Source organism: Erinaceus europaeus, chromosome 7 (assembly GCF_950295315.1).
Source record: "Erinaceus europaeus chromosome 7, mEriEur2.1, whole genome shotgun sequence".
NCBI lineage: Eukaryota > Metazoa > Chordata > Mammalia > Eulipotyphla > Erinaceidae > Erinaceus > Erinaceus europaeus.
In genome coordinates, this window is record NC_080168.1 from 92,582,028 (window position 1) to 92,606,236 (window position 24,209).

A 24,209-nucleotide genomic window follows, 5' to 3' on the forward strand; every position below is an offset into this window, starting at 1 on the left:
CCCCAACTCCCCACCTGCAGGGGAGTCGCTTCACAAGCGGTGAAGCATGTCTGTAGGTGTCTATCTTTCTCTCCTCCTCTGTCTTCCCCTCCTCTCTCAATTTCTCTCTGTCCTATCCAACAACAACGACAACAATAATATTAACAACAACGATAGACAACAAGGGCAACAAAAGGGAAAAAATGGCCTCCAGGAGCAGTGGATTTGTAGTGCAGGCACTGAGCACCAGCAATAACCCTGGAGGCAAAAAAAAATAAAAATAAGAAAAAAAAAAGAAAAATGTCTCCTTTTGTAAAATAAAAAAATAAGAAATAAGAAAAGAAAAACAGAAAAGGTCTCCTTAATTTGGGGAGGGGGGGGTACTGGGGAGGAGACACCAGAGATATTGCTGGGGCTCTGTGTCTTCTCAGTTTCTGGCAGCATTTATTTTTAATTCATACAAAGAGGAGAGACACCTGTAGCACTGCTCCACAACTAGTGAAGCTTCCCCCCTGCAGGTGGGGAGTAGAGGCTTGAACCCAGGTCCGCATGCACAGTAATGTGTACACAACCACCTGGTGCCATCCTTAACTTTCATTATATTTTTTTTCATCCTTAACTTTTAAAGACTACTAAATAAAGGCTCTGTACAAGTCACAATACATTGACAGCCATTTAAGTAGTATATTTGCATCTGTGGATTTTTAATAACCTCTGCACCTAAAATGCAAGTTCTCAACTCAGATGATTAAAATGACTGACGAAAACTAATGAAATACCAATGCCAAAGCTATGTCTTCAAAATCCAACTACATTTGTGAGGATAAAACCCAGATAAAGTGTAACCTATCTAGGTAACTTGAATGTACAGACAAAGTTGAAAACCAATAGTCTTAAGAAATTATTCACGGAGTTGGGCGGTAGCACAGCAGATTAAGCACAAGTGTTGCAAAGCGCAACGACCGGTTAGGATCCTGGTTCAATCCCCCGGCTCCCATCTATAGGATGTGAATCACTTCACAGGCGGTAAAGCAGGTCTGCAGGTGTATCTCTGTCTCTCTTCCTCTCTATCTCCCCCTTCTCTCGTAGTTTCTCTGTCTCTATCCAATAACAAATAAAAAAAATTTTTTTAATTATTCACTGGGAGCTCCAGTGACACAATCGGTTAGCAGGCAGTGCTTATACAGAAATTATTTACCATCAGATTGTAGTTTTCAAATATATACAATGTTTCTGTTATAAAACTGGGGGGGGGGGGGAGATAGTATAATGGTTATGCAAAAAGACTCCCATGCCTGAGGCTCCAAAGCCCCAGGTTCAATCTCCAGCACCACCATAAGCCAGAGCTGATCAGTGCTTTGGTTAATATATATATCAGGAGTCCAGCGGTAGCAGCGGGTTGTGCACGTGGCCAGCGGGTTAAGCGCACGTGGCGGGAAGCACAAGAGCGGGCATAAGGATCCGGGTTGGACCCCCTGGCTCCCCATCTGTAGAGGAATCACTTCACAACTGGTGAAGCAGGTCTGCAGGTGTCTGTCTTTCTCTCCCTCTCGCTGTCTTCCCCTCTCTCCATTTCTCTCTGTCCTATCTAACCAACAACAATGACATCAATAATAACTACAATAATAAAACAAGGGCAACAAAAGGAAATAAATATTAAAAATCTTTATATATATATATATATATATATGTATGTATGTATGTATCAACAAGGGCAACAAAAAGGAAAATAAATAAATATATATATCAAATTCAACATTCACTTCTTTTGCTTATTCCTATATCCTTTCATTTTCAAGGAGTTATTAGGCAAAAGCAAATAAAAAATAACAACTCATAAAAACCAATTCTGAAGTTGTAGAAAAGTTAAAACTCAGCTCCCATGGCAAATACAAATATTCCATGGTTTTATCTTCCTTTAATACTTTAAAATTTTGTGTAATTCTAGTAAAATTTTCCCTTACCACTCACCCAAAGTGTACCAAGAAATGATAAAGTACAAAATATAGCTATTATTTATGAGACTATCATAAAAATCAATTTTATTTAGTAATGCTACAAAAATGTAGCAATGTGCATTCCAGTAAATTTTGGACATTTAAACTTGGGAAATGTAGATTAATCTTAAACTCAGACTTAAACCATTAAGAGAAGAAATATCTTGTTAGTAACAGAAAATGTTTTAGCTTGTTACAAGTTAATGAAACTGGTCACAAGCTAAATAAATAAAAAAGATCACAGGTAGGCTGGGCATATCACAGATGGACTAGCTAGACTAGCTGAGGTAGTGTGTGTATTCTATTAAACTGTTAGCTTCACTTTTTTCTTGTGTACATGTAATGAATTACTACAAAGGAAATAAATTCAAAGATTCTCATAATGTAACAGTCAAAAATACAAAGTGCAGACTGCGACAATGAGCTGTGGCAATCCCAGTCAACACTGACATTAAGTTAGTATGATTTGGTGGTATACTCCATCTCCCCCTGGTGCTTTAGAAGGAAATAACATGGTTTGTTGTTGTTTTTACAATTCCACTAAAACTTTAGAAATGTGAGACCACCAGAGCAATTTTTAAGTGCTACTATTTTGTCATTAATAACTATAAAACAAAAAAAAATGTAGTTCTAAAGTCGCTTTTTAAGTCACAATGAAAACAAAAATAAAAGGGACATGACTATAATATAAACTACTACTTTAGTGAAAACACCAAATCACCCTATTGAGAAATATCAACAGATTTTTTTTTAGCTTTTATTTATATTTTAGCAAACTACTTTGAGATTTCAAAAGATTTAATTCATACCTCCATTGGTATGTGGCTTCTTTTTAAATGAAACTGCATTAATCATGTCCCACTCTGCTTCATAACTGCTCCAATGTTCCGATCCTCGATGAGTTCTTTCTTTTGGGGTCTGGGTCCATTCTACTACTGAACTGGAGTCCTAAAATAATGAAAACATACAAAATATTTATGAACTAAAAGTCAAATCTAATTTCACATAACATCTCAGTTTCTTTAAAAATTAAGTTTGTAGGTATGTCAGACTTCACTGGTGGGGAAAAATGAATACTATTTCCTATCCCTTTTGCTTATCTTTACCAAAAAGACAGGAAAAGCTAGTCTAGACTACCTTGTAGTTAACAGCTGACAATGAATGATAAGCAGAACTACTTCTAATTCTAGTAACTTCTGCTTTCTTAATAAAAACTTCATCCTTTTTCCTTACTTTGGGTGTGACTGGGATGCACAAAAATATGACCCAAGAGGAAAAAAAGAAATAAAGCCACTGAATATAGCTCCAACCTGCAAACTTCTAGCTATTTAAGGAAAACAGTCAATGATAGCTACTTATTTAAGTCATAGCTGGTTTCATATTCTCTTACCCAAGTTGATTAAAAACTACAAACAGCATGTATGCAGGTATAATTCTTTTTTTTAATTTCTGAACTTTTTATTTATTTATTTATTCCCTTTAGTTGCCGTTGTTTTATTGTTGTAGTTATTATTGTGGTTACTGATGTCGTCATTATTGGATAGGACAGAGAGAAATGGAGAGAGGAGGGGAAGACAGAGAGGAGAGAAAGATAACACACCTGCAGACCTGCTTCACCACCTGTGAAGCAACCCCTCTACAGGTGGGGAACCCGGAGCTTGAAGCGGGATCCTTATGCCGGTCCTTGCACTTTGCAGGTATAATTCTTTTTTTTTTTTTATTTAAGAAAGGATTAATTAACAAAACCATAGGGTAGGAGGGGTACAGCTCCACACAATTCCCACCACCCAATCTCCATATCCCACCCCCTCCCCTGATAGCTTTCCCATTCTCTATCCCTCTGGGAGTATGGACCCAGGGTCCTTGTGGGTTGCAGAAGGTGGAAGGTCTGGCTTCTGTAATTGCTTCCTCGCTGAACATGGACGTTGACTGGTCGGTCCATACTCCCAGTCTGCCTCTCTCTTTCCCTAGTAGGGTGGGTCTCTGGGAAAGCAGAGCTCCGGGACACATTGGTGGGGTCTTCAGTCTAGGGAATCCTGGCCGGCATCCTGAGGACTTCTGGAATCTGATGACTGAAAAGAGAGTTAACATACAAAACCAAACAAATTGTTGAGCAGCAGGTATAATTCTTTAAAAATTTCTACTTAAAGGGAGTCCAGCGGTAGCTCAGCAGGTTAAGCGCACATGGCACAAAGCACAAGGACCGGTGTAAGGATGCCAGTTCAAGCCCCCCGCTCCCCACCTGCAGGGGAGTCGCTTCACAAGTGGTGAAGCAGGTCTGCAGGTATCTATCTTTCTCTCCCCCTCTCTATGTTCCCCTCCTATCTCCATTTCTCTCTGTCCTACCTAACAACTATGCCATCGACAACAATAACTACAACAACAATGAAAAACAACAAGGGCAACAAAAAGGGAAAATAAATATAAAAAAAGGCTTTCTTTAAAAAAAAAAGATTTCTACTTAAAGAAAGTAGAGCAGACAGATGTAGCAAAGTAATGTATCACATGAACCACATGTATGAAGCTCTGGGCTTGATCCTCACCAAGTAAATTAATACATATATACAAGTAAGAGAGGACAGAATAGGTCTGGAAAAATAGCTTACTTACATAGTGCACTGCTTTGCCATATATGTGACTCAAGTTTGAGCCCATTAAAGGAATCTTAATCCTTCCTTCCCTCCCTCCCTCGTTTCCTCCTCTCCCTTTCTCTCTCTCTCTCCGTCTTTCCCTCCCTCTCTAGTTCTCATCTTAAAAAAAAAAAAAGTCAGCCCAGAGCAATAAGCCCCACAGATAACCAAAAGAAAGTAAAACCGGGCGGCTGCACAGCGGGTTAAGCGCAGGTGGTGCAAAGCGCAAGGACCATCGTCAGGGTCCCAATTCGAGCCCCAGGCTCCACACCTGCAGGGGAGTCGCTTCAAAAGCAGTGAAGCGGGTCTGCAGGTGTCTATCTTTCTTTCTCCCTCACTGTCTTCCCCTCCTCTCTCAATTGCTCTTTGTCCCATCCAACAACAATGGAAAAAAGATGGCCATCAGGAACATTGGATTCGCAGGCACCAAACTCCAGCAATAACCCTGGAGGAAGGAAATAAATAAATAAATAAATAAATAAATAAATAAATAAATAAATGGCTGGGGAAGGGTGTTGGCGGTATAGTGGTCAGCATAGCTGCCTTCCAATAAATGGCTGAGATTTCAACATGAGGGATTCCCCCAAGGAAATCCCATATCCAATTCACCCCAACTCCCAACAACTATTAAGCTTATACATACATAGTTAGAGAAAACCATTTTTTATGTTGACTGTTAAATATGAGCAGTACACAACACAGATAATTAAATATCAAAGACAAGTATCCACACCAAAGATAAAGCCCATGGGTCCAGTGGTGGCAGGCCTGGTTGAGTGCATGTTACAATATATCAGGGTCCAAGGTTGGGCAGTAGCACAGTGGGTTAAGCGCAGGTGGTGAGCAAAACTCAAGGACCAGTGTAAGGAAGCTGGTTCAAGCCCCCGGCTCCCAACTTGCAGGGGAGTTGCTTCACAGGCAGTGAAGCAAGTCTGCAGGTGTCTATCTTTCTGTCTTCCCTCCTCTCTCGATTTCTGTCCAATCCGTCCAACAACAACAACATCAATAACAATAATAACTACAACAACAATAAAACAAGGGCAACAAAAGGGAAAAACAAAACAAAAAAATATATATATCAGGGTCAAATCCCTGGTCCCCACCTGCTGGTGGGGAAGCTTCATGAGTGGTAAAGCACTGCCGCAGGTGTCTCTCCCTATCTCTCCTTTCCCTCTCAATTTGTCTCTACCCTATAAATAAGTTATGAAAAAGTAAAACTAAAAGACAAAGTACAAAGGGAAAACTCAATTTAGAAGTAAAATTTAGAGAAATGAAAACATCTAAAAGGTTGTTCTTAAACCCCCAAGAATACTACATACATGAAGAAAAAAAATTATTTTAAAAATATTTTTTGCACTTCATGCCATATGTGCTTAACCCGCTGCGCTACCGCCTGGCCTTAAAGTATTTTTTAATGAAAGAAACATACTGAGAGAAGAGCTAGAGAGGGAACAGAGCACTGCTCAGCTCTGACTTATGCTGATAGGCAAGATTAAACGGAGGGCTTTGGAGACTCAGGCATGAAAGCCTTTTCGCAGGCTGAGTGGTGGTGCACCGGGTTGAATGCACGTGTAACATTGCACAAGGCCCGGATTTGAGCCCTCAGTCCCCACCCACAGAGGGAAAGCTTTGTGAGTGGTGAAGCAGTGCTGCAGGTGTCTCTGTCTCTCCACCTCTCTATCAACCTCCTTCCCTCTCAATTTCAGGCTATCTTTAATAAAAAAAAGATTAAGAAAATAATAATAAAGTCTTTATGAATAACCATTAAGCTATCATCCCTGCCCAGAAAATTATTTTTTAACTTTTTCTTCATTTTTTATTTGATTTTTTTTAGGCAGATTCTTTTTTTTTTAATATTTATTTTATTTATTCCATTTTGTTGCCCTTGTTGTTTTATTGTTGTAGTTATTATTGTTGTTGTCATTGTTGGATAGGACAGAGAGAAATGGAGAGAGGAGGGGAAGTCAGAGAGGAGGAGAGAAAGATAGACACCTGCAGACCTGCTTCACCGCTTGTGAAGCGACTCCCCTGCAGGTGGGGAGCCGGGGTTCGAACCGGGATCCTTATGCCGGTCCTTGTGCTTTGCACCACCTGCACCTAACCCGCTGCGCTACAGCCTGACTCCCATTTGATTTTATAAGGTTGTAAGACTGTAAGATTATGGTGTATAGTTGCACACCATACTCACTACCGTAGTTCTCACAAGTCTTAAAAACAGTTTGCTTGGGAGTCGGGAGGTAGGAAGGACCAGTGTAAGAATCGGGGGGGGGGGGGGGTAGGTGGGATGGGACACAGTCTTTTGGTGGTGGGAATGGTGTTCATGTACACTCCTAGTAAAGTGTAGTCATATAAATCACTAGGTAATTAATATGAGAGGGGGAAAATTAATTGTATGTCTCGAAGCTTTTAAAACACAGACTGAGTCTTTTTAATATATAGGCTGTGTATTTGATATGTGGACTCTCTCAAAAGCCTAGACCAAGTAGATCAGAGGCAACCAGTGCACAGCTATTTACAAGATATTGGGTACTAGACAGCAAACCCTAACAAAAGGACTTTTCAAAGTTAACCCAATTACCAAATAATGTGATGATAACATTAACTATCGATTGTCTTTTTGAACCCTAAGACAGCAGGAACCTCACATCTCCACTATAGAACCTGTATTTCCCCCAGTCCTGGAAAGTTAGGATAGGGCCCACTTTCCCACATGCCTCTCCCAATCCATATCAAATAATACTGCATCAGCCGATTGCAACCTAATCAATGCAACGATTGCCACCTCAACATGCTTCAGCTCAGACTGTGTCCAGAGACTTCAGGTGTGGAAGGACAACCCTTCAGCTTCATTACTCGGGTGAGACCTTTCCTTTCATAGCTTTCTCTAATTCCATTCCAGGCGGATCACTTTCTAACAAAGTCCCAAAAACTAGATATAGACCAGGTTCTGTGAGAGAGAGCATATGTTCACATATATCCATAAACTAGTGCAAAATACATACCTGAAAGCAGAAGTACACTAGAGTTTGCAGTGAGTACCCCCCAACACTTCCTCTCCACTATTCCAACCATTGGGTCCATGATTGCTCAACACTTTGTTTGGCTTTGTATGTTAACTCTCTTTTCAATCACCAGGTTCCAGATGCCACCAGGATGCTGGCCAGGCTTCCCTGGATTGAAGACCCCACCAATGTGTCCTGGAGCTCAGCTTCCCCAGAGACCCACCCTACTAAGGAAAGAGAGAGGCAGACTGGGAGTATGGACTGACCAGTCAACGTCCATGTTCAGCGGGGAAGCAATTACAGAAGCCAGACCTTCTACCTTCTGCAATCCACAATGACCCTGGGTCCATGCTCCCAGAGGGATAGAGAATGGGAAAGCTATCAGGGGAGGGGATGGGATATGGAGATTGGGTGGTGGGAATTGTGTGGAGCTGTACCCCTCCTACCCTATGGTTTTGTTAATTTATCCTTTCTTAAATAAAAAATTAAAAAAAAAAAAAAAAAAGAATCCCGGTTCAGGCCCTCAGCTCCCCACCTGCAGGGGAGTCCCTTCACAGGCGGTGAAGCAGGTCTGCAGGTGTCTCTCTTTCTCTCCCTCTCTCTGTCTTCCCCTCCCCTCTCCATTTCTCTCTGTCCTATACAACAACGAAGGCAGACAACAATAATAGCTACAACAATAAAACAACAAGGGCAGAAAAAAGGGAATAAATAAATTTTTAAAAAGAATTAAAAAAAAAACTGTTTGCTTGGGAGTCAGGCAGTAGCGTAGCGGGTTAAGCACATGTGATGCAAAATGCAAGGACAGGCATAAAGATCCTGGTTAGAGGCCCCAGCTCCCCACCTGCAAAGGAGTCGCTTCACAAGCAGTGTAGCAGGTTTGCACGTGTCCGTCTTTCTCTCTCCCTCTCTGTCTCTCTGTCTCCCCTCCTCTCTCCATTTCTCTCTGTCCTATCCAACAATGAAGACAACAGTAATAATAACTACAACAATAAAACAAGGGCAATAACAAGGGAATAAATAAATAAAAGAAACAGTTTGCTTGCATGGGGGGGGTGAGTCTAATCAGGATACCCTACAATGCATCCAGAAAGAGCAGTTGGGGAAAGGTGATGGATCAGAATCCTTGGGTTGAGTGCTGAAGGGGGGTCAGGCAGGGAGGTGGTGTGCACCAGCCATTTGCAGCTCAGGTGGAGGAAGTTTGGAATGCGTAACCTGGAGTTGAAACCTCCTGTGTCCAATCACAAAGACCATGCACAACTAAAGTGTGCCTTTCTCACCATTTCTGGTCTGCAGGTCACCTGCCTGCCTTTTGATACCCAATTACTTCTGGAGTCTTTCCATTTGCATTGCTGATGTATAATGAAGTTTCAGTTCTAAATCCCACTCACCCAAGTCATTTGGGGTTTCAGACACTAGTAACTTCCTCTTTGGTAGGAATCAGCATCCCTAGGGCTTCAATTCTTTATCCCTCTGAGGTTGTTTTGGTATTGGAGCAGTTAGTCCTCGCCTTGGGACACTGGCCCCCAACCTCCAGGCCCAAGAACTCTTCTCGCCTTGCCCCTAACGAGTCTCCAAATTCCCTTTCAGTCTTTGTTGTTTATGGCATCGGGAAGAGTGCGCTTTTTTGGTTTTTAAGTTCATGTGTATCAATGAGTGAATCCACCTGGTAGCTGTCTTTCATCACTTTACTTATCTTGTTAAGTATAATCTCCTCTAGTTCCCCCCATTTTGTCACAAAGGACAAAATATCATCTTTTTTTAATTCCCTTTCGTTGCCCTCCTTTTATTGTTGTAGTTATTATTGTTGTCATCATTGTTGGATAGGACAGAGAGAAATGGAGAGAGGAGGGAAGACAGAGAGGGGGAGCAAAGATAGACACCTGCAGACCTGCTTCACCGCCTGTGAAGCGACTACCTCCTGCAGGTTGGGAGCCAGGGGCTCCAACTGGATCCTTATGCCGGTCCTCGAGCTTTGCGCACCAGGTACGCTTAACCCGCTGCACTACCACCCGACTCCCGTGTCATCTTTTTTTTAATTGCAGAGTATTTTAAAGGGGTGAAAAAGGAAAATCACAAAATATCTCAGAAATTAAAAAAAAAAAAGAAAGAAATAAACAGCAAAGGGACCAGGCATTGGTACATCCAGTAGAGCACACACATTACAGTGCACAAGGACTAGGGTTCAAGCCCTCACCTGCAGGGGAATAATTTCACAAGTTGACCAGTGATATAGGTATCTCTCTTTCTCTCTAGCTCCCACTTTCCTCTCAATTTCTGTCTCCATCAAAAAGAAAAAAAAAAAAAGTGACTGCTGGAAGTGAAGGCAGAGCCTCAGAGATAACTCTGGTGGCTAAGTAAATAAAGCCCAAATTAAAAGTCAATAGAACTAGGAGATTAAATTGAAGAAATTTCCTAGAAAACTGTACATGCCAAAAAAAAAAAAAAAAACTTTTTGCTTACATGCACCCTTCTGCTCAAGAGGTGCCAGACTTCCTGGTCCGGAGGCGGAGCTACGAGCAGCAGATCACTTTCTCTCCTCTCCTCTCCCGGATCAACTAGGAATACCAAAGGAGACCACCCGGACCGAAACAAGACAGGACTAGAACGACCACAAGAACCCAGTAAATCACCCGTGAGTACAAACACGCGTGGCTGGTGACAGAGAGGAGAGAGGGGCCTAAGGAGAGATTAAGTGACTGCTAACAGTTCAACAGTTTATCAGTGGAGACACCACCTCCAGTCTGCTCCACAACAAGGGGACAGCTGAAGGGAGGAGAGGACTCCCCAGAGACGCACCAAGTGCAACTCTGAGTCTCCATTGCTACTACCCTCAGAATCTGGAGCAGCAACAGGGAGGGACACCAAGGGATAGAGATCTAACAGGGAAACTCAGGAGAAGAACTATACCTCGGTGGCATAGCTGAGGGGCTGTGAAAATCTCTTTGCATAACCACTGGATTATCTCTGCCACACCCTGCTTTATCTCTTGGTGCGGAGTCACTGATTAAGCTAAGAAGCCTATTGACAGTTTAAAAGCCCTCAGACTCCCATAGCATACAGGGAAGAAAAAAAAAAGAGGCTTTTACACCACTGAGCTCAAATTCAGGGATTGAAAAAACTGTTAACTTCCACCACGGTAAACCCTTTAATTAAATTACTTAGACACAAGTCAATCCAGGCAATAGTGATCAATAATTTGAAAAGTACTGATAAAGGAAACTCATAACATAATATATAAAATGGTTAAAACAACAAGAAAAAATATTGGAGACTCGAACCAGGACAAGAGTCCAGCTAAAAGTCCTCCTGAGGGTGAAGCACAAAACAACGAGTTCAACATCCAAACATTAGCTAAGGAAATAATAACAGGAGTGAGTAAAGAATTTGAAAAAATTGTAATCAGAAATGCAGGAACAACAAATGAGAATATGGAAGAAAATTCTAATTATCTCATGGTTATTAGAGAGCTGAAAGCTGAAATCGCTGAGCTAAGAAGGCAACTAGCTGAACAAGCTAAAACAGTATCAGAGCAGGGCAACAAAATAGATGAACTCCAGAAAGCAGTAGAGGGCAGAGAGAATAGAATCAATGAGGCTGAAGACAGAATTAGCAAGATTGAGGATGAATTAGAGACAACTAAAAAAGAAGTAAGAGATCTCAAAAAGAGATTAAGAGATGCTGAAAACAACAACAGAGTCCTATGGGATGACTTCAAAAGAAACAATATACGCATTATTGGCTTACCAGAGGAAGAAAGAGAAGGGGAGGAAGAAAGCATTCTCCAGGCCATAATAGCTGAAAATTTCTCTAGTCTAGACAACACCAAAGACATAAAGATTCAAGAAGCCCCGAGGGTCCCAAACAGAATTAACCCAGACCTAAAGACACCAAGACATGTCATACTTAGATTGGAAAGGAATAAGGATAAAGAAAGGATCCTCAAGGCTGCAAGAGAAAAACAGAGTCACCTACAAAGGAAAACCCATAAGATTAGCAGCAGACTTCTCCATACAAACACTACAGGCCAGAAGAGAATGGCAAGATATCTATCGAGTGCTCAATGAGAGAGGCTTTCAGCCAAGAATACTATATCCTGCTAGACTGTCATTCAGACTAGATGGAAGCATCAAAACCTTCTCAGACAAGCAACAGTTGAAGGAAGCAACCATCACCAAGCCTGCCTTGAAAGAAGTTCTGAAAGGTTTCCTATAAACAACCAGACCACCACAAATAGAATATATATCAAAACACTCTAAAACTCTACAAGAATGGCGTTAAAATATCTTCAATCTTTGATATCAATAAATGTCAATGGCCTGAATTCACCTATTAAAAGACACAGAGTAGGAAGATGGATCAGAAAACACAACCCAACAATATGTTGTCTACATGAAACTTACCTAACGCAACAAGACAAACACAGACTTAAAGTGAAAGGATGGAAAACTATCATTCAAGCCAATGGCCCACAAAAAAGGGCAGGAACAGCTATTCTCATATCTGACATGATAGACTTTAAAATACATAAGATTAAAAAAGATAGGAATGGACACTACTTAATGCTCAGAGGATCAGTCAATCAAGAGAACTTAACAATTATTAATATCTATGCACCCAATGAGAAGCCATCTAAATACATCAAACTTCTACTGAAAGAGCTACAGCAATATATTTACAGTAACACAATCATAGTAGGGGACTTCAACACCCCACTATCTCAACTTCACAGATCATCCAGGAAGAAAATCAGTAAAGACATAAGGGAGCTAAATGAAGAGATAGATAAACTAGAACTATTGGACATTTTCAGAGTCATTCATCCCAAGAAACTGGAATACACATTTTATTCAAATCCAAATGGATCATTCTCAAGGATAGACCATATGTTAGGCCACAAAGACAGCATCAGCCTATTCAAGAGCACTGAAATCATCCCAAGCATCTTCTCAGACCACAGTGGAATTAAACTAACACTTAACAATCAACAAAAGATTAGTAACAGTCCCAAAATGTGGAAGCTCAACAGTACACTTCTTAACAACTTCTGGGTCAAAGAGGAAATCAAGGAAGAAATCAAAATGTTTCGAGAGTTCAATGAAAATGAAGACACAAGCTATCAAAATATTTGGGACACAGCTAAAGCAGTCCTAAGAGGGAAGTTCATAGCTATACAAGTACACATTAGGAAACAAGAAAAGGCACAAATAAGCAGCCTGATTGCACATCTTAAAGACCTAGAAGAAGAAGAACAAAGGAATCCTAAAGCAACCAGAAGGACAGAAATCACTAAAGTTAGGGCAGAAATAAATAACATTGAGAATAGGAAAACCATACAAAAGATCAATGAAAGTAAATGTTGGTTCTTCGAAAGAGTAAACAAAATAGACAAACCTTTAGCCATACTCACAAAACAAAAAAGGGAGAAGACCCAAATAAATAGGATAGTAAATGAAAGAGGAGATATCACAACAGACACTGCAGAAATTCAACATATCGTGCGAGGCTTCTATGAACAACTATATGCCACCAAACTAGAGAACCTGGAAGAAATGAATGATTTCCTAGATACCTACCAACTTCCAAAACTAAGTAAAGAGGAAGTGGATAACATGAACAGGCCCATCACAGCTAATGAAATGGAAACAGTTATCAAAAATCTCCCCAAAAATAAAAGTCCTGGACCAGATGGTTTTACAAATGAATTCTACAAAACTTTCAAAGAAGAACTAATACCTCTACTTTTAAAAGTCTTCCAGAAGATTGAAGACACTGGAATACTCCCTGCCAGCTTCTATGAAGCCAACATCACCCTGATACCAAAAGCACACAGGGACACAACCAAAAAAGAAAACTACAGACCAATATCTCTGATGAACATAGATGCAAAAATATTGAACAAAATTCTAGCCAACCGGATACAGCAGTATATCAAAAAGATTGTTCATCATGACCAAGTGGGGTTTATCCCAGGCATGCAAGGTTGGTTTAATATACGTAAGTCAATCCATGTGATCCACCACATCAACAAAAAGCAAGACCAAAAACCACATGGTCATATCAATAGATGCAGAGAAAGCCTTTGACAAAATACAACATCCCTTTATGATCAAAACACTACAAAAAATGGGAATAGATGGGAAATTCCTGAAGATAGTGGAGTCTATATATAGCAAACCTACAGCCAACATCATACTCAATGGTGAAAAACTGGAAGCATTTCCCCTCAGATCAGGTACTAGACAGGGCTGCCCACTATCACCATTACTATTCAACATAGTGTTGGAAGTTCTTGCCATAGCAATCAGGCAGGAGCAAGGAATTAAAGGCATATAGATTAGAAGAGAAGAAGTCAAACTCTCCTTATTTGCAGATGACATGATAGTATACATGGAAAAACCTAAGGAATCCAGCAAGAAGCTTTTGGAAATCATCAGGCAATACAGTAATGTGTCAGGCTATAAAATTAACATTCAAAAGTCAGTGGCATTCCTCTATGCAAACACTAAGTTAGAAGAAATTGAAATCCAGAAATCAGTTCCTTTTTCTATAGCAACAAAAACAATAAAATATCTAGGAATAAACCTAACCAAAGAAGTGAAAGACTTGTATACTGAAAATTATGAGTCACTACTCAAAGAAATTGAAAAAGACACAAAGAAGTGGAAAGATATTCCATGTTCATGAGTTGGAAGAATTAACATCATCAAAATGAATATATTACCCAGAGCCATCTACAAATTTAATGCTATCCCCATCAAGATCCCAAGCACATTTTTTAGGAGAATAGAAAAAATGCTATAAATGTTTATCTGGAACCAGAAAAGACCTAGAATTGCAAAAAGAATCTTGAGAAAAAAGAACAGAACCAGAGGCATCACACTGCCAGATTTCAAACTGTATTACAGGGCCATTGTCATCAAAACTGCTTGGTACTGGAACATGAACAGACACACTAACCAGTGGAATAGAACTGAGAGCACAGAAATGAGGCCCCATATCTATGGACATCTAATCTTTGACAAAGGGGCCCAGACTATTACATGGGGAAAGCAGAGTCTCTTCAACAAATGGTGTTGGAAACAATGGGTTGAAACATGCAGAAGAATGAAACTGAATCACTGTATTTCACCAAATACAAAAGTAAATTCCAAGTGGATCAAGGACTTGGATGTTAGACCACAAACTATCAAATACTTAGAGGAAAATATTGGCAGAACTTTTTTCCGCATAAATTTTAAAGACATTTTCAATGAAACGAATCCAATTACAAAGAAGACTAAGGCAAGTATAAACCTATGGGACTACATCAAATTAAAAAGCTTCTGCAGAGCAAAAGAAACCACTACCCAAACCAAGAGACCCCTCACAGAACGGGAGAAGATCTTTACATGCCATACAACAGACAAGAGCTTAATAACCAACATATATAAAGAGCTTGCCAGACTCAACAACAAGACAACAAATAACCCCATCCAAAAATGGGGGGAGGACTTGGACAGAATATTCACCACAGAAGAGATCCAAAAGGCCGAGAAACACATGAAAAAATGCTCCAAGTCTCTGATTGTAAGAGAAATGCATATCAAGACAACAATGAGATATCACTTCACTCCTGTAAGAATGTCATACATCAGAAAAGGTAACAGCAGCAAATGCTGGAAAGGGTGTGGGGTCAAAGGAACCCTCCTCCACTGCTGGTGGGAATGTCAATTGGTCCAACCTCTGTGGAGAACAGTCTGGAGAACTCTCAGAAGGCTAGAAATGGACCTACCCTATGACCCTGCAATTCCTCTCCTGGGGATATATCCTAAGGAACTCAACACATCCATCCAAAAAGATCTGTGTACACATATGTTCTTGGCAGCACAATTTGTATAGCCAAAACCTGGAAGCAACCCAGGTGTCCGACAACAGATGAGTGGCTGAGCAAGTTGTGGTCTATATACACAATGGAATACTACTCAGCTGTAAAAAATGGTGACTTCACCGTTTTCAGCCGATCTTGGATGGACCTTGAAAAAATCATGTTGAGTGAAATAAGTCAGAAACAGAAGGATGAATATGGGATGATCTCACTCTCAGGCCGAAGTTGAAAAACAAGACTAGAAAAGAAAACACAAGTTGAACCTGAAATGGAATTGGAGTATTACACCAAAGTAAAAGACTCTGGGGTGGGTGGGTGGGGAGAATACAGGTCCATGAAAGATGATGAATGACATAGTGGGGGTTGTATTGTTAAATGGGAATCTGGGGAATGTTATGCATGTACAAACTATTGTATTTACTGTTGAATGTAAAACATTAATTCCCCAATAAAGAAATAAATTATTAAAAAATAAATAAAAATTAAAAAAAGAGGTGCCAAAATGGGAATTAAAACATGGGAAAGAGAGGCCAGGCAGTAGAACACTTGGTTAAATGCACACTGCCCTCTACAAGAACCCAGGTTCGAGCCCCTGGTCCCTACCTGCAGAGGGAAAGCTTCACAAGCGGTGAAGCAATGCTTCAGGTTCCTCTCTGTCTCTCCCTCTCTATCCCCTTCTTAATTTCTGTCTTATCAAAATCTTTAAATTTTTTTTAAAAACCTGGAAAGAGAAACTAATTCAGAGTAAAACTCTAAGATAACTCAGAGGAATGAGTCTAAGAGGCTGACAGGTAACATAAGGTTATGCAAAAAGACTTCCTTGCCTGAAGCACCAAAGGTCCCAAATTCCAGCACTACTCTAAACCAGAGCTGAGCAGTGTTCTTGTTCAAAAATAAATAAATGATAATAATAAGCAAAAATTTTAAATGACTCTAAGATGAAATTAGAAGATAATCTATATAGAGAGGGAAAGTGGACAACTCAGTCAGTTTTAAGGTGAATAGGAAGTAAAGTTAAGCTACCTAGGAAGTGGTGCACTGAATAAAATGCTGGACTCTCACACATGAATTCCCAAACTCAATCACTGACACTGCATGTACCAGAGCAACACTCTGATTCTCTCTCTCCTCCTTGTCCCTCTCACTAATATTCTAAAACTGAAATTGCTAAATATTTAGTTTCCATAATGAAAAATGAACACATAGTACAAATATTAAAGTTATAACATAGCATAACAATTCCATTCCTAGGTTTTTTTAAAACAAAAACTCAGATTCATCCTTAACTGTGAATATTAATGTTTGTAATAGCATTGTTTACATTAATCTGAAAGTGAAACAATCTGTCTAGATTCAATCTCTAGGTCCACAGCCAGAGTTGAGCAGTATTCTGGTAAAAATGAAAAACAAAAGAGGCTGAGTGATGGCATACCATGCTCAAGGAGCTGGACTCAAGTTCCCAGTCCTCAAGTGCAGAGGGAAAGCTCCATGTGCAGTCAGTCATGTGTATGTTTCTCTCTCCCTCCCTCCCTTTCAATTTCTATTTCTATCAAAACACCAAAGATCAGAAAATTAAAGGGGCTAGGAGGTGGCGCACCTGGTTAAGTGTACACATTACAGTGCACAAGGACCCAGGTTCAAGGCCCTGGTCCCCACCTGTAGGGGGAAATCTTCATGAGTGGTGAAGCAGGGGTACAGGGGTCTCTCTGTCTCTTTCCTCTTTATCTCCCACTCCCCCTTTCAATTTCTCTCTGACTGTCCAATAATAAATAATAAAGTAAATTTAAAAAAATTTTTTTAATTAAAAAACAAGGGGGCCAGGCAGCAGCACAGCAGGTTAAGTGCACATGACGCGAAGCGCAAGGACAGGCATAAGCCCCCGGCTCCCCACCTACAGGGGAGTCACTTCACAGGCAATGAAGCAGGTCTGCAGGTGTCTATCTTTCCCCCTCTTTGTCTTCCTCTCCTATCTCGATTTTTCTCTGCCCTATCCGACAGCAGCAGCAGCAGCACCAGCAACAACAACTGGGAAAAAGATGGCCGCCAAGGACAATGGATTTATAGTGTATGGACCGAGCCCCAGTGATAGATAACCCAGAGGCAATAAAAAAAAAGGATGAAAAAAATTTGCTAAATATGTTAGACCACAAACTATCAAATACTTAGAGGAAAATATTGGCAAACTCTTTTCTGCATAAATTTTAAAGACATTTTCAATGAAACGAATCCAATTACAAAGAAGACTAAGGCAAGTATAAACCTATGGGACTACATCAAATTAAAAAGCTTCTGCAGAGCAAAAGAAACCACTACCCAAACCAAGAGACCCTCACAGAATGGGAGAAGATTTTTACATGCCATACAACAGACAAGAGTTTAATAACCAACATATATAAAAAGCTTGCCAAATTCAACAACAAGACAACAAATAACCCCATCCAAAAATGGGGGGAGGACTTGGACAAAATATTCACCACAGAAGAGATCCAAAAGGCCGAGAAACACATGAAAAAATGCTCCAGGTCTCTGACTGTCAGAGAAATGCATATCAAGACAACAATGAGATATCACTTCACTCCTGTAAGAATGTCATACATCAGAAAAGGTAACAGCAGCAAATGCTGGAGAGGGTGTGGGATCAAAGGAACCCTCCTGCACTGCTGGTGGGAATGTCAATTGGTCCAACCTCTGTGGAGAACAGTCTGGAGAACTCTCAGAAGGCTAGAAATGGACCTACCCTATGACCCTGCAATTCCTCTCCTGGGGATATATCCTAAGGAACTCAACACATCCATCCAAAAAGATCTGTGTACACATATGTTCTTGGCAGCACAATTTGTATAGCCAAAACCTGGAAGCAACCCAGGTGTCCGACAACAGATGAGTGGCTGAGCAAGTTGTGGTCTATATACACAATGGAATACTACTCAGCTGTAAAAAATGGTGACTTCACCGTTTTCAGCCGATCTTGGATGGACCTTGAAAAAATCATGTTGAGTGAAATAAGTCAGAAACAGAAGGATGAATATGGGATGATCTCACTCTCAGGCCGAAGTTGAAAAACAAGACTAGAAAAGAAAACACAAGTTGAACCTGAAATGGAATTGGAGTATTACACCAAAGTAAAAGACTCTGGGGTGGGTGGGTGGGTGGGGAGAATACAGGCTCATGAAAGATGATGAATGACATAGTGGGGGTTGTATTGTTAAATGGGAATCTGGGGAATGTTATGCATGTACAAACTATTGTATTTACTGTTGAATGTAAAACATTAATTCCCCAATAAAGAAATAAATTATTTTAAAAAAATAAAGAAAAAACATAAAAAAATAAATAAAACTTCCCCTCCATGTATCTCTCTATCTCCCCCCCCCCTCAATTTCTCTCTGTCTATCCAAAAAAAAAAAAGAAAGAAAACACAAGTAGAACCTGAAATGGAATTGGCATATTGCCCCCAAGTAAAAGACTCTGGGGTGGGTGGGTTTGGAGAATACAGGTCCATGAAGGATGATAAATGACATAGTGGGGGTTGTATTGTTAAATGGGAAACTGGGGAATGTTATGCATGTACAAACTATTGTATTTACTGTTGAATGTAAGACATTAATTCCCCAATAAAGAAATAAATTTTTTTTTTTAATTGCTAAATAGTCAGTTCAGTTATAACAACATATCACCTCCTACCTATAAGATGATAAATGCTGACAAAAAAATATAGAGGAAAAAGATTAGGTAAGAATTGGGTCAGTCCCAATAGAATAATTTAGAGATTCCCCAGAACATTATTAATGGATCTACTATATTATTCAGCTACTTCTCTACAAAGAATATAGCCAAAGAATACTTATCTGGGGAGTCGGGCAGTAGCACAGTAGGTTAAGCAAAGGTGGCACAAAGCATAAGGACCAGTATAGGGATCCCGGTTCGAGCCCCTGGTTCCCCACATGCAGGTAGTCACTTCACAGGCAGTGAAGCAGGTCTGCAGGTATCTCTCTTTCTCTCCCACTCTCTGCCTTCCCCTCCTCTCTCCATTTCTCTCTGTCCTATCCAACAACAATGACATCAATAACAACAATAACTACAACAATAAAACAACAAGAGCAACAAAAAGGGAATAAATAAATAAATATTTTTTAAAAAGAAATATAAAAAAGAAAAATTAGTGGTACGGAAGTAGCTGAGTGGATGCCACTGGACTCTCAAGAACGAGGTCCTGAATTCAATCCCTGGCAGCACATGTACCAGAGTGATGTCTGGTTCTTTCTCTCTCTCTCTCCTCCTTTCTCATGAATAAATAAATAAAATCTTAAAAAATATGTAATAAAGGGAGTTGTGCGGTAGTGCAGCAGGTTAAACGCACATGTCGCAAAGTGCAAAGACCGGCATAAGGATCCCAGTTCGAGCCCCCAGCTCCCCACCTGCAGGGAGTCGCTTCACAGGTGGTGAAGCAGGTCTGCAGGTGTCTATCTTTCTCTCCCCATCTCCCCCTCCTCTCTCCATTTCTCTCTGTCCTATCCAACAATGACAACAGCAATAACAACAATGACTACAACAAGGGCAACAAAAGGGAATAAACAAATACTTTGAAATATAATAAAGTAACATCAAATTTTTTAAAAAAAAGGAATTTAAGGGTGAAATTTTAACTATAGTCTATTGCAGCAGATTCAAACACACTAAAGGCGGGTGGGGGGGGTTACAAAGAAGTTGGGATTCATTGTCCTATAGTAGAGTAAAACAAAAATTGGCCAAGAGTACAGTGTGTTAGCATCTATCATGAGAGACAGGAAACTCAACACCTGTGAAAACAGTCCTGTAAATTACTATAAATAATCTAAAAACTAAAAAAAAAAGTCACAAAAGATATGTTGTATGATTATATGTATATGAAATATCTACAACAGGCAAATCCTTGGAGACATCCTACCTTCTTCAGAAAGTAAATTAGGGTTGCAAAGGATGTAAATTAGGGTTAAGTGGAAGTGATGTGATTTCCATAAGGCAGTTTTTTCAGGGGAAACACAAAAATGGTTTAAAAGTAGATACTGATCATGATTACTCAACTCTAGATATATTAAAAGCAGAGGAATTATTAACTTGAAAAGGGTGAATTTTTAAAAATATTTATTTATTTAATTTATTCCCTTTTTATTGCCCTTGTTGTTTATCATTGTAGTTGTTGTTCATGTCGTCGTTGTTGGATAGGACAGAGAAATGGAGAGAGAAGGGGAAGACAGAGAGGGAGAGAGAAAAATAGACATGCTTAACCCGCTGTGCTACCACCTGACTCCCAAAAAGGGTGAATTTTATGGTTCATGAACTCCATCTCAATAGAGCTGTTATGTTTTAAATGGCATTTCTTCAGTTATATATCTTTTTCTCATAAATACCTTCCTAGCATAGAGAATACTTGAAGAATCTAATGCATCATCCAATGGTCTCCAATCCAATATTACTTCAGCATCCTAAAAAAAAAAAAAAAGAAAGATCATAAATATTGTTTACTATTCATCATTATCCTACATTCCTAGTCACCTTTTACCAAAATAAGTATTTTAACCCCTACTGGAATTTTAAATATGCAGTGTTGTTTATAAACCACTACTTGACAATATATACTACACAAATTTACTTTTATTGCTACCAGGGTTTTCATGGCTACACAATTCTACATCTCCCATTGGTCTCTTCCCCCAAACCCCAAGTAGAGGGTGAAAGTAAAGTAAGCACTCTTTCATTGCTTATAAAATTACCTTTACCTGGTACAACCTTGTACCTGGTACAACCTTGACTCCTCATGCATGATAAAAGGTGCAGGTGCACTATATGGAGTGAGTCATCTCCTAGTCTCTTATGTAAGTGGTTTTTTGTTTGTTGTTTGTTTTTACATGTAAATTATTTTTCATTATCTTTATTAGATATAGTCTGAAATTAAGAGGGAAGGGGTATATAGGGAGAGAGAAAGAGAGACACCTGTAGCACTGCTTCACCACTTGTAAAGCCTTCCCCCTGCAGATGGGGACCAAAGGCTTGAACCCAGGTCATTGTGTATTTTGTTTTGTTTGTTTTTTGTTGTTGTTTTAGTTATTGATGTCGTTGTTGTTAGATAGGACAGAGAGAAATGGTGAAAAGAGGGGAAGACTGAGAGGGGGAGAGAAAGAGAGAGACTTGCAGACCTGCTTCAGTGCTTGTGAAGTGACTCCCCTGTAGATGGGGAGCCCGGGGCTCGAACAGGAATCCTTATGTCGGTCCTTGCGCTTTGTGCCACATGCGCTTAACCCATTGTGCTACCTCCTGACTCCCTGGAAACAGTTTCTTTTTGCCACCAAGGACTTGGTGACAGCAATATAAATCTGCTGCTCCTGATGGCCATTTTTTCCTCCCCCCCCCCTATTTTATTTGACAGGATAGAACAAATTGGAGAGGGGAAGGGAGGGGAGATAAAGAGGGAGAGAAATAGATACTCAAAGACCTGCTTCACTGTTTGTGAGGTGTCCCCTCTGCAGGTGGGGGGGGAGCAGGGGCTTGAACCTGGATTCTTATGCATGGTGATATGTGTACTTAACTGTCCTATCTAACAACAACAACATCAGTAACAACAATAATGACAACAATAAAAAACAAGGCCAACAAAAGAGAAAATAAATAAATATAAAAGAATTTTAAAAAGAAACTATTTCCAGTAGGATAGATGTTCAGCGGTAGGGCACTAGACTTGCATGTCGGAGGCACAAGTGGTCCCAAGCACCACCATATGCCAGAGTTGAGTAGTACTTGGTTGGTTGGTCGGTCAGCCTCTCTCTCTCTCTCTCTCTCTCTCTCTCTCTCTCTCTCCCATGAAAATAAATAGTAGCTCAGGTGGTAACAGTGGAAGAAGTGGTGGACTCTCAAGTCCCAAGTTCAATCCCCTACCTCAAAGATGTCAGAGTAATGCTCTAGTTCTCTCTCTCTCTCTTTCTTTCTCATTAATAAATAAAATCCAACAAAAGGGAATAAATAAATAAATATTTAAAAACAAATAAATAAATAAAATCTTTGTGGCCCAGCAGGTAACAGTGTAAAGTGTTGGAGTTTGACCCTAAGATCACATGTACCAGAGTGATGCTCTGGTTTTCTCTCATTAATAAATAAATCTTGCATGTACAAACTATCATATTTTACTGTCAACTATAAACCATTAATTCCCCAATAAAGAAATTTTTAAAATAATAAATTAGTTAAATAAATCTTTCTTAAAAATTAAATAAATCTTTAAAAAAAAAAGTGGGGGGGCTAGGCAGTCATGTACCCTTTGAGTGCATGTGTTATCAAGTACAAAAACCCAGATTTGAGCCTCCAGTCCCCACCCACAGGGGGAAACTTCAAGAGTGGTGAATTAGGTCTGCAAAGGCAAAAGATTTTCATGCCTGAGGCTTTGAAATCCTAGGTTCAATAATCCCCCTCACTCTACCATATGCCAGAACCAAGCAGTGCCCCAGGGAAAGATAGAAAGGAAAAAGAGAAAAAAAGAGAGAAAAGAAGAAATGAGTATTAAAATAATATGATTTTGATATTTCTGAAATCTTAACACATTAAGTTTAAAATATTCCACCCATATCACTGCAATGGTTCATGTAAAGTATTTTAGTCTGACATTACCATGTTAAATTTACAACTACTGTCCAATTGCATAATTTAATTTTACACTGAAATTCAAATTTACCAGTAGTGCCCCCAAAATGAAGCACTACCATAAGCAATACAATCACTACTAGAAACACACCTTTTCTAAAACACGCAGTATTCCTGCAATCAAACTGTCTTGGTCATTGATCTTTCCAGATGAGTGAATATAGACTCCTTCCTGTTCATAAATAATCTGAAACAGCAAAGATAAGGTTAATAATCACATCATTTTTCAGTTCTATTTCAGCACTTGTTATTTAAAACACTATGATACCTTTCTATAATGCCTAACAAGTTCCTGATTTCACATATAAATGTATCATATACATTTCATACATAAATGTATCACATATAAATGTTTTTAAAGTATCACTAGACTTGCAAAAGAACTGTAACAGATAAAACTCTGTTAAAGCTAATGGAAACCACAGCAAGTATTTTGGAATATACTTACTGACCTCTGATTTAATAATGATTAAAATTAAAAACATTAAAAGGGGGGGGAGGTAGGTGGTGATATACCTGGTGAAGTGCTCACATTACAGTATGCAAGGACCCAAGTTCAAGCCCCTGGTCCTTACCTGCAGGGGGAAAGCTTCACGAGTGGTGAAGCAGAGATGCAGGTGTCTATCTATCTATCTCTCTCTATCTTTCTCTCTCTCTCTCTATCCCCCAACCCTCTCAATTTCTCTGTCTCTATCCAATAGTAAATAAAAATATTAAAAGAAAGAGAGGGGAGTCCGGTGGTAGCACAGCGGGTTAAGCGCACGTGGCACCAAGAGCATGGCACCAAGAGAATGGACTGGCCTAAGGATCCTGGTTTGAGCCCCCAGCTCCCCACTTGCAGGGGAGTCACTTCACAAGCGGTGAAGCAGTTCTGCAGGTGTCTCTTTCTCTCCCCCTCTCTATCTTCCCCTCCTCTTTCCATTTCTCTCTGTTCTATCCAACAACGATGACATCAATAACAACAACAATAATAATAACCACAACAATAAAACAAGGGCAACAAAAGGGAAAAATAAATAAATTTAAAAGAGAGAGAGAAAGAAAGAAACAAGTCTACACTGGGCAG

The 24,209-nt window shown here is 39.8% G+C and overlaps 1 protein-coding gene across 1 annotated transcript in view; it reads right to left on the bottom strand.

Moving 5' to 3' along the window:
* TBC1D15 (TBC1 domain family member 15) overlaps nt 1-24,209 on the bottom strand; it is a 79,189-nt gene that overhangs the window by 47,365 nt on the left and 7,615 nt on the right. The window contains exons 2-5 of the mRNA XM_060193520.1: nt 23,235-23,330; nt 20,863-20,937; nt 2,786-2,924; nt 1,001-1,079 (exon numbers count right to left, since the gene is read on the bottom strand). Coding sequence (XP_060049503.1) covers nt 1,001-1,079; nt 2,786-2,924; nt 20,863-20,937; nt 23,235-23,330 — 389 coding nt within the window. The remainder of the gene's footprint in view (nt 1-1,000; nt 1,080-2,785; nt 2,925-20,862; nt 20,938-23,234; nt 23,331-24,209) is intronic.